We start from the raw sequence: 12,013 nt of genomic DNA, 5'->3' as shown, positions 1-12,013 counted from the left end.
CCCCTGTAAGAAAATGCGTGGTTGACAAAAATGTTTTCCCTGTAAGAAAATGCGTGGTTGACAAAATATTTTATCTATAGGATGAAACATGGTTGACCAAATGTTTTCCCTGTAAGAAAATGCGTGCTTGACCAAATGTTTCCCTGTGAGAAAATGCGTTCTTGACCAAATGTTTTCCCTGTAATAAAATGCGTGGTTGACAAAATGTTTTCCCTTTAGGAAAATGCGTGGTTGACAAAATGTTTTCCCTGTAATAAAATGCGTGGTTGACAAAATGTTTTCCCTTTAGGAAAATGCGTGGTTGACAAAATGTTTTCCCTGTAATAAAATGCGTGGTTGACAAAATGTTTTCCCTTTAGGAAAATGCGTGGTTGACAAAATGTTTTCCCTTTAGGAAAATGCGTGGTTGACAAAATGTTTTCCCTTTAGGAAAATGCGTGGTTGACAAAATGTTTTCCCTTTAGGAAAATGCGTGGTTGACAAAATGTTTTCCCTTTAGGAAAATGCGTGGTTGACAAAATATTTTCCCTGTAAGAAAATATAGGGTTGACAAAATGTTTTCCCTATAGGATGAAACATGGTTGACAAAGTGTTTCTTTTATAGAAAAAGTATGGGTGACGTCTTGTGACGTAGGTACTACAGTACTTCGTAGATCAAAGGCTAATTAAATAGAAACCACAGTGTACACTGTTTCCAGTTCCAACACCAAAATTAGGTTCTTTTGCTCGAGGAAATCGGGTCATCTTCGCTGCGTAAATGCAAAAACGCGCTTAGCAAATTCCCCCACAAACCACTCAACCAATAAAGATCCAGATATCAGATTACGTCCAAACGAGTTCCACCGGCCAATGAAGAACCGCCGTAATTCACGTCATCGGGAGAAAAGCAACAGTGGGAAGCCCTCGAATTTCGGGCTCGAGAAATTATTAAAATTAATCACTTTGCCATTTTTTCTTATTAAGAACCATCTGGTTTGATTTTCGCGGGCTTAATTATCCGCCAACTCTTTTTAGAAATTTTTCTTTTCACCAAAGAGTAACAATTATGCCAGGTTTCGGAAGGGGGCTAGCTGATTGAGGGGTGAACGCCTAAATTATATTATTGAGAACCTTCCGCTGATTTCTTTCCGTATTCATAATAATAATTTGCCCCCTTGTGTTTGCGATTGGAGGTTGTTGAAAGGAATTGGGGTGGACGGGGGGGAGCGGTTTGACAACTTGCTTGTCGTCGAATACGGGGAAAGTTTTTTATCTATATTTGTTTCTGTAAATCTCACTTTCTCTTTTTACGCGATATATTCCAGTCGAAAGGTATTTCAATGCGATAGATTTTTAGTTATTTTTTGAAAGAGGTATATTTGGAGGTCACTCTCGCTTTTTCTTCACTGATTACCCGAAATTGGGAAGGTTAACTGCCGGAATTGTTCCTTGGTCGCGAAGAACGCGCGAATCCGTCATGGCGAAAGGTAGCAAGTACGAACTGCTGCTCAAAGCGGTTCGAAAATGGAGATCTTTACCGTTGATCGAGAGTCGGTGAGTTTTCTCAAAATTCCTTTGGTTTTTTTGGGAAAAATATTATTTCGTGGTCTTATGGAAACTGTCCCGTTAGAGAAAGACGATTTAAAAAATCGATAAATTAAATTTTGTCCACCTACGCGTTTTATTTCAGCGTGTGAGTTAGTGTAAATTTTCGCCTTTATAAATCGGTATTTGAATTTCCAACTTTTTCAATGTTTCGTTGGTTAGGTAATCTGTGGAGTTATTTTTAGCTTTTAATAAAGGAAAGTTTACCCTCAAAATTATTTTCAAGACCGTAATTTAGACCCGACGTGTATGCAAAAATTAGAATAAACGTTTAATTCCTTTAAAAAGAGAGTAATGTTTGGTTTTTTAATACCCAAAGGGTTCACCCAGTTTTCGAACCTTTCCTCGTTAAACCAGTTATGAATTTTGTTTTTTAAATTGCTCATGAATATCGGTAATAAAAAATGTTTGCAAAGGAAAATAAATTTCGACGTAGTTTAAAAAGTAAAACCAAAAAGTGTTGTAGCCACAGCTCTGGGATGCTTAAAACGATATAAAAAAAGACCTTAAATCGTTATCTGATTTCAGTTCACTTTGATTTCTAATGAGTCCCCTCCACGGATGAAACTGTTTTTATCTCCACCGTCTTATTTATTTAATCCGTGTACGCTTATGGGAGATAGAAGTTGCCAAAAAAGCAGGGCCTTTAGAGAATAACCCACCTACATCTTCGGCTCTTTCATTTGAAATCCCACCACGTCGGGGGAGGGGGAGGGGGGGTTCCATTCGGAGATTAAGAAGTCTACGGAAACACGCGGTTTAATTGAATCCCTTGGAATGATTTGTAGTCTGGCTTCTACAAATTCCAAATGAGTTGCGTCAATTTTTAAACCCCCAAATCCCTTCGCCCTTTTGTTTTAGCGCCCAGTTAATTTGTTTGGAGATTTGGGGCCTCTTTCTCCAAATGACCGGTAGCTTTGCCCGCCGTCGTCTTCCGAGATCTAAGTTAATGACGTGTAATGGCCCGCTATATACGCGTGGGCTTCTTTTACAGTAAAGGCTATTGTGTGTGGGACTCAATTTATGGGAACATTTTTCAATTAATATGAGATAACGAAAATTCCACGCTATCACTGTTTTGAAACTGAGTAAATATTTTAATACGGTAATACCTTTGACCTGCCCCGACGAGGGGTATACTGCCAATATTGAGTTACTTTTACTGGGATCATATAGTTCGGAAATGATCATTTAATATCCTATTATTAAACAAATTTAAACTACGTTTCGCATACTTTTGGCAGATTCGGTTAAATATTTAATTTGCCATTTTTATCGTTATAAAAATTGATAGCAGATTCGAGGATTTGAAGTTTTTTTCTGATCTCTCTTACATCGATAAATACGTGCTTCAAAACTTGGGTGTTTCTATATTTTAACTTTATAAAACAGATTTAAAATTGATCATAATTTAGTCCTATAATTATACTATTATTTAAAAATTTTCAAACCTATAATTCTAATATAATTTTTAAATTTTTCATCTATAATTATGCTAATATTTTTCAACCTTTAATTGTAATATAATTTAAATTTGTCACCTATAATTATTCTATTATTATGAAATTTTTCACCTATAATTCCTAATATAATTTAAAATTTTTCACCTATAATTATCTTATAATTTTTCAATTTTCAACCTATAATTCTCTTAATTTTTCAATTTTTAACCTGTAATTCCTATTTATGTAATAGCACCATTAACTGGGAACCTTGTGAATGTAAATCTTTTGATAATGTTGTAGCTAGAACGCGTGCTAAATTTCTACTAACTTTTTAACAACATAGCTTTATTTGTGTATAAAATTTTATAAATATATTTTCGATGTGTCCTAGACAATTTCGTCGGTGCGAAACAATGTCGGGAAAGTGTCGACTCGGACTTTGTCGCTCGCATTCCGTTATTGCAAATTCCGCTACCGTATTTTTAATGAGGGCCCGATCGGCAGGAATTAATTAAATCCTTTTGCTAATTAAGGCGTCTTGTTGTTTTCCTTAGCTGTCCCGGGGAACGGGGGGTCGGCGTATTATTGGGGGAGGGGTGGTGATGATAGAATTAATACGTTCTTGTCGGGTCGAGGCGAGTGCGAAATTGGATCTGTCAGAAGGACCCCCTCCAAGAGCCCCCCAAATTGAGCCGGGCTCTTTTGTGTCGGCTCATTTTAATAACGACTCTATCTGCCGAAGCGGCTTTCTGGCTCTCTGTGTGTCCCTTTGTTATTAAAATAATCCCAGCCAGCAACGGCGGGATCTTGGCCAAGCAGAAATGATATAATGGCAGCGTAAATAATCTACGGTGGCCTGGACGTCAATTAAAAATCTTCAACCTATTTACCCTCTTCGGATTATCTAAACCCACTTACTCCTTACTTAAAGCGACGTTAATATTTTGATATATATCCGACGTATATAATATACTCGTACTTATCCTACAAATGTTTTTCACTTAGATCAAAAGTATATAATATACTCTTACTAATCCTACTCATGTTATTAGTTTGAAAGACGATATTCACTTACAAGGAGACTACCCCAGGTGGTTATCACCGATTTTGTTGAAACTCGGGGGTTAGGTAGACCTTATGGTAGTATGAAAATTGCCAAAGGGAAAAGTTGCAATGGGCTTAAGTTTTCCCATGGCAACCGAAAATGTGTTTGATCTCTCAAAACCAAAAAATCTCAATTTAAAAAAGCATGGGATTTTCTCGGTTTCACAGGGTAATTAACGGTAATTACTTACTTAAAAAATTTGAAAAAATTACATTTTCAAAACTTACCCAAAAAGAGGAATTTGACATATTTTGGGTAAAATTGATCAATGATATTGGCTGAAATTGATCAATTTTGGTTAACAAAATTTGGGTAACTGAGAAATTCCCATGCTTTTTTAAATGGAGAGGTCAAAAACGTTTTCGGTTGCCATAGAAAAACTAAACCCATTGCAACTTCTCCCTTTGGAAATTTTCATACAACCATAACGTCTACCTAACCCCCGAGTTTCAACAAAATCGGTGGTAACCACCTCGGGTAGTCTCCTTGTTAGATCAGAAGTATATAATATACTCTTAGTAATCCTACTCGTGTTATTAGTTTGAAAGACGATATTCACTTACAAGTTAGATCAGAAGTATATAATATACTATAACTTATCCTACTCATGTTATTCGCTTGAAAGACGATATTCACTTACAAGTTAGATCAGAAGTATATAATATACTATAACTTATCCTACTCATGTTATTCGCTTGAAAGACGATATTCACTTACAAGTTAGATCAGAAGTATATAATATACTATAACTTATCCTACTCATGTTATTCGCTTGAAAGACGATATTCACTTACAAGTTAGATCAGAAGTATATAATATACTATAACTTATCCTACTCATGTTATTCGCTTGGAAGACGATATTCACTTAGATAAAAAGTATATAATATACTCTTACTTATCCTACTAATGTTATTAACTTGGATCTCAACGTACGCCCGAGCGTAAAAGATGTCTGCTGCATAGCGACCGCCACGCAATAATAGGCCTTTCCATAAATTCGCTATGACTGCCCAACTTTTTCTTGAAATTGTGCAGTCAAATCTATGGATGAATTCACTAGCTCTCTTTAGTGGGGGAGCTGAGGAAGTATTGTAGAAGTGAGTAAAAAACAGTAAACAAGATGGCCACGTTAATTTATAGAAAGGCCTATTGGTGAAGAATTTCACTATAAATGGCAATGGATTGCTCACATATAGGATACCTTGGATTTATATTAGTCGTATAGAATTTTATTGTAATTCCTACGCTGCGTAATTTTTACACTTCATACCTTGAAACGAAGTAATGGACTATAGGAAAGGTACAAGTTTCATTTTAAAGGCCTAATTGGACACTTATCTCGTAATAAATATACTATAAACTTCTGGTTATCTATATTTTGTAACGGTTTTACTGAAAGGGTCTAGTTCGCACCTGTTTAAAGTTATCTGGTAATTATGAATTTTATTTGGGGTTTCGAACAAAACCATATACGCCTGGATTATTAACCTGTTTCAACCCACGCTATTAAATTTTATATTTTTTAGCGTAGAGGAAAGGTGTAGGGTAAACAGTCTGCGCGCGATAAAAGTACGTTTACTCCCATACACGTTCGTCCTTGGCGTTTTCTTGAAATTTATTTATTTGAGAATATTTTCATACAAGGCCTCGCGTTTGAATATTGTATTTAGTGCCCTAGCGGAAGGATGCGAAACTACACACTTGAAAACAAATTGATGCGACGCGGGAAGGGGGAAATGCGTTTGCACAAGCGTTACTAAATGTTACCGGGGTGGGGTCAATGAAATGTTACAATTATAATTTTGTACAGGAACCTCAATTTTAAGTTATTTTAAGTAGCAGTCGGAAGTTTTCCATAGCCTAAACAATAAATAGGAATAATTTTGAATATACACGACCTGGAAAAGTCGGTGAATTTCAAAATGACCCTAAAAGGTCAAGGGAAAATCGGGTAATTTCAAAATGACCCTAGAAAAGGTCAGGGGAAAATCGGGGAATTTGAAAATTATCCCCAAAGAGTCGGGGGCGGGGCGATTTGAAAATGACCCCCAAAGACGGGGGGGGGATTGGGGAATTTGAAAATGATCCCCAAAGAGTCGGGGGGGGGGGGAATTGGGAAATTTGAAAATGATCCCCAAAGAGTCGGGGGAAAATTAAGGAATTTTTATAAAGTGTGTTAAAATAAACATTTTACCTGTAACCATTCATTTATTCTACAACAACGTTCAGGAAAAACCTGGAAAAGTCAGGGAAATTAATTTCGGAAATTTTGTACGAACCCGGGATATATATATATATATTATTAAACTTCTGGTTTTACGTAATTAAGGGGGTGGGGTCTTTAAAAAAATAGTAAAAGTCAGTGCTTCGACATAATTTTAAGAATATCACTCCGCTGATTAAAAACATATCCAAGGCTGAAACCGAGTATGGAAAAAAGCAAGAAATCGAAAGTCTTGATTACAGTGTGGCAAAATAGCGAGACCGAGATGCGGATACAATGGAAGACATTGTTCGCATTAAGAGCCAGAGTCGCTTTGCCTCTCTGGATCGGCCCCGCTAGCGCCGTGGCGTCACTAATAGGGAACTTTCTTAGTATGATATAACCGGCTTTCTCGCTCGCCAAGCCACCATCTTGGAGCGTTCTTGCGGCTCGCCTTCCCACTGCCAGCTCTCACCGACGTAGAAATAAGCCCTACGAGAATTAACGTTCTCCCCGCCTTTGACTCCGCTATCAGCTAAGTCGCGAAGCCGAGGAAGAAATAGTTGGTCTTCCCCCCGCGCGGTCCCGTGGGCGTTCTTAGAACGCGCGAAGAATGGCCGGGCTTTGTGTGGGATCTTGCCGTATAGATATTTTTCTCCGCGGGTGCTTGCATTAAAAGGTTTTTGTTTACGATCGGGAAAATCTTGATTGATTTTGCAGTACCACAGCTTTTTTTGGCGTTTACCGCTTTAAATTCACAGAAATCCTCGCGAGCTGGTTTTAACGAAAGTCGGCCAATTTACCCTTTAAAGGGGCTTCCCCCGATTGCTTGTTTAAAGGGAAAAAAATCACTTTCCCTTTTAATCGGGAGGTGCCTAGTTGATGGACGACATTTTTTTGCATTTCAAATTCCTTTTTTTTTTATAAATGGTCTTTTAAATTCACAATTTATTCGATAATATTTTATATTGGAAGGATTTGTTTTAATACCCTGTACATTTTCAAAATTTGTCTGTATAAAATCATAGGCTAATTGTCATGCTTATAGTTATTATATTACTTATGATAAAATAAAAATAGAACGTGAAAAAAGGAAAGTTTAGCTTTCGATAAAAATTACTGAATTTAACCACCTGTAAATTCCTGTCATAGCAAGCGAAATTTTATAATTTTATTATTATTTTGGTCAATTTATAGGATTATACAGGACACAAATATTGTGTTGGATGATATGGGACAAAAAATTAACAAAATATGGAATATATGCAAATTTCAGCTAAAAAAACGTTATTACAAAATGAAATTTTATAAATAGATTTCAGAAACACACTAACTGAAACTTATAGGACGTTTCAAGAATTTAAAGGATAATATAGGGATAAAAATATTGGATTTTATAGTTAAAGGACAACATAAGATAGGTTTAAATATATAGGAATTATAGGACCGCTGGTTAAAGAATATATTTAAAAATATAGGATTGTGTAGGCGGTAGGCCTGCTGCATTCAATATTTATGCAAAGTTTTGTAACCTTATCCCCTGCAGTGTGCAATTAAAATCTTAAACATTTTATCGCTCGCAATAATAATAATATTTACAACGACGTGCTATAATTTACTACTTTTTGACTAAATTGAATACTCTCTCCTTCGTCGTAATAATTTAAGCTCTCAAATTATACAGGGTGATAATAAATAAGCGTAGTTTTCCATTGATGATCGACTATTAAGATGAAATATGCCTTTATATTTTACCCCCGCCCCCTTCCACCCACGCGTTTGACTTCCGGTCGAACAAGGCGTTTCGTCAACAAATTGTTAGGCACGCTGAGAGAAGTTATTGAAGTTTCCGAGTACGATGGAATCCCGCGTTAAGTAGGAGAACGAAGCGGCTCTTATCAGCCAGTTTGACATTGTGAAGTTTGGGATATTAGATAGGGGCCACTCTTCCATAATCTCATCGTCAGACAAATTGTGATACGCGAAATTACCGGCGAAATACGATTATAAAACGCGAACGCGCGAAAATGGGCAAGCTATTAGAGCTCCCGTACTGTTGACTAAACTGGCAGTTAAGATAAAGCTCTGGGGAGGGGGTAAAGTCCTCCGTTTGGCGCGTAGAAGTAAGCTCGGTTGGCGGTTGAATTTTTATCGCGACGAGTTGCGGATAGTTTTTCCACTCCGTTTGTAGCGAGCACTCTGAAAAATTTGGGTGTTATGGTCGGCGGGTGGGAGAGCGAGTTTTCGCTTCGTAGCCTCCCAAAATATATTCAGATTCCGGCGCGCAGACAACCCCGCACTGGCGAACCGTTCGTTCCTCTCGAGTTGGAGGAAAAAATCACTACTTGATTTTCAACCTACAATATTTTAGCTCCCGCCAATTGGGGAAAATAATCTTTTATCGGTCATAGGCTTATTTGGCGTTTCAAGTCGCGTTACCACGCTCATTTCCCCGCACGAACCGCGTGAAATATTAGGGTTTCCTCCATCAGTCGGCCGCGTTTTCTTCTCGGAAGCGGCTCCTCGCCGGCATCCCGTCCGCGTAGACAGTGCGGTGCCGAAGAACGCGTCAATGTCAGAACATGGTTTGATGAGGATGAAATCGTTCAACGCCGCGGAACTCAAGAAAGCGTTTGACACCTTATGCACTAAAATCACCTCCGCCACCACTGGTTCTGGCAACGGGGCTGGCAGCACTTCGACGTACGCGTCTTCAGTGTCCTCCAGAAGCTCTTCCAACGTCAACCCGGACACGTATGATTATTATTTAACTTTATCGTTCCCGATTGAAAATTTATTATTATACCCGAGCCAAGGCCTAGATTTGCGAAATTATTGCCGGGTTATTGAAACTTATTTAATGACTCCTTTTTCAACGAAGGGTAATATTCGCGAATTTTGTACTCCAATGAAGCGTGCACCGTGAATATATTTAAAATTCCACGCGTCTTTTCTGAGAGAAATACAAAAACTCGTTTTATAATGGGTGATTTTTTTCTCTCCGTCGGAAACTTAATAGTCCGGTCTATTACGCGATAAGGTCCGCTTCCCGGGCTATGGTTCGACAACTCCGGACTTTCTAGGCTTGCTAAGTAACATTATAAATACGGCTACTCTAAATGGATGCTAAAATTAGGCTTTGGTCGCTTCAATCAAGCCACTTTATCACGGACGAAGGTACTAGCCTACCTGACGTTTCATCTCTACGTGGCCGTTTTTAAACCATGCCTCTCTAAAGTGCCAGGTGTGTTCAGTCCATTACGCCGAAGAAAAAATCTTTTACATTAATAATTCAAACGATTGTTGCACTTAATGTAATTGTCTTTTGGGAAGAGGCGAAACAAATTACGCTTGACCTTTAGGCGGGAACTATCTTTACCTATACGTCTTTTCCTTTAGTACAATTTTTGGCGGGTTTTAAAAATTAAATCTAAAATTTTTATCTTTCGCTTTTTTCCCACGTTAAATTTTTCGTGCAAATATAATTTTTGACACGTTCGTGGGTAGGTTGTCTGGGTTTTATGCTTGAAAAATGGATAATCACTTTTTTTTTTCACCTTTTTTTTGTGACGCGATTTTTTTATCAGTACTTCTATATCTCTTTGTTAAAGCGAGTGAGTAGAAAATATTTAGGGTCACAAACCCGCTTCGATGCATTGTAGCAAATCATTACCGCCGTACGTACGGATCATTAGCCTCAATGGTATCTCAGTGCGAAAGATCCTTCGATGACGAAATTACAAATTTTACATTGTTAGTTAATCGCGGAAATGGAGACTTTCTTATAAACTATTATTTAAGGTGTATTTATTTCGCTATTGAAAATTGATGGAAGGTACTGCTTTCTTTCCGTGCCTTTAAATCGCGAGGACACCAATAAAGTTTTCAAACTCGTTTTTGACGCCCTTACGCGATGACTAAACCTAGACAACCAACGCATTTTCCGTTTTCTATTATTTTTGTTTTAGCACACACGTACATCTTGAACGTAGGAATGTTTTCGGAATGGGCTGGGCCTGTGAATTTCCGACTATGACTGTCGTGTATTTTTGAAAATGCCTCGCGAATGTTTTCAATCAATGTCCTTTGTTTTTCATAAAATGGAAAGGATCTTTAAAAGAAAGTATTCATTTCATATATCTGACCTTCTACATGTACATTACCTCAATTAAAATTCAAAGGGGGGTCGATAATGGACCCGGTTAAATTAAAGGTCCTATCGTATACCTATTAAAAAAAAATCCACCTGTTTTTAATATCTTGAAAATAAGGTCAAGGTAATCCGGCGTTTAGTTTATATTTTGGCCGCGGAAATATGCAACGGAATATGTAAATATAGCCGAGGGGTCGGTTATTTGGCCAAATCCCGTACAAAATTTGGGAAAAAATCCACAAATCCAAGAATTTTGCTCCCATAGACTTTGTATGACAAATCCACAATAAAAAATCCTGGATTTTTTAAAAATCCAAAATCCCGTACACAAAACAGGAAAATGTCCGACCCCTCGAATATAGCAGAACGGATTAATTAAAAATTCGTGTTGTATAAATTTACAATGTTTTTATATTTAAACGAAAGTTTGTTCTAGTATCCTTGTAAGTGGTTATTCCCTATCCACCCGCGGGACTGCGGCAAGATCGCATCTACGAGGGCTGGCCTATTTCTGTGTCCCCCGTAGGCCAAATGCGGCATCTTCCAAGAAGATGTAACATGATAGAAGGGAAAAACCAGTTTGTGGGCGTTAGTGTTAGAAGGGAAAAGCGCGTCGTAAGCAAAAAAAAACAGAATGGGCTAATAAAAGTTAAAATTTTAATGGGTGAGTTAAAGTTATCGTGGCGAACATTGCGAGTTTCATCCCAGAGCGGTTCTCGGGATCTACTGTGTAGAATCCTTTCGTTTCGTGCCCCCTTGTCCCTCCCCCCTCTCTCTTTCGTATGCCCAAGAGCATCCCTATCCATTCGGTCGCTAGGATCCCATTTCTGTCGCGCTCCTCAGTCTCTCCTCTGGTCTCTCTCTTCCCGCTTCGTTTTGGAAGTAGCCACGTCTCTTCCGTTTTTCGCTCGCTTTCGGGAGAAAACAGGAGAGAGAAGTACTTTGTTAGTGGCGCGGCTGGCTTTCAGAGGGATCATACTGACGTTTGCGCTCTCAGCTGATTTAATTTAATCGATCCGGCCAGAAATTCCGTCTTCGCGAAAGCGGGCCCCGCGTAAAAATAGCGATGCGTCTTCTTCAATGAAATGCGAGCCATGGCAATACGCGTTATCCAAGAAATTCAGGGGTGAGAATCGGATCCTGTTAGTTTTCGCTGGCGTAGGTAGTTTTTTTTTTTAACTGTGGGTTTTCCAGTTCCGCGATTTATAACTACCGTTTCAGCCGTTTTTTTTTAAGTAATCGTTGATGTTCCTTGATAAATAATAGTTGAAATTTCATTTCAGACTTTTAGAATCAGACGCGAAGTCTTTAAATTCGTTGACATCTGGTCATTCCCGGAAATCATCCGACACGAGTCAAGTATCGGTCACTTCAGGCACTAGCCAACAATCTGGTGCAGCCCAAGAAGAAGATGGGGAAGATATTTGGTTACTTTGGGGACGACTTGTTAACGAATGGGATAGTTACATTAAGAAGAAAAATTCTTATGTTAAGGTATATTATTCATATTTTCTGCCGCTT

The 12,013-nt window shown here is 38.1% G+C and overlaps 1 protein-coding gene across 6 annotated transcripts in view; it reads left to right on the top strand.

Moving 5' to 3' along the window:
* Positions 1 to 12,013, top strand: part of LOC149935357 (ecotropic viral integration site 5 ortholog-like) — an 89,870-nt gene that overhangs the window by 73,756 nt on the left and 4,101 nt on the right. For 3 of the 6 annotated variants that reach the window (XM_090154740.1, XM_090154739.1, XM_090154738.1), the window contains one exon: positions 11,776 to 11,986. In XM_090154740.1, coding sequence (XP_090010866.1) covers positions 11,776 to 11,986 — 211 coding nt within the window. Of the gene's footprint in view, positions 1 to 1,299; positions 1,534 to 8,803; positions 9,094 to 11,343; positions 11,619 to 11,775; positions 11,987 to 12,013 lie in introns of those variants that run through there. The other 3 variants (XM_090154741.1, XM_090154743.1, XM_090154742.1) reach the window with 3 other exon arrangements.

The sequence above is a fragment of the Leiobunum rupestre genome, chromosome 7, assembly GCF_980474605.1.
Source record: "Leiobunum rupestre chromosome 7, qqLeiRupe1.1.hap1, whole genome shotgun sequence".
Taxonomy (NCBI): domain Eukaryota; kingdom Metazoa; phylum Arthropoda; class Arachnida; order Opiliones; family Sclerosomatidae; genus Leiobunum; species Leiobunum rupestre.
This window is presented reverse-complemented; position numbering and strand designations above follow the sequence as displayed.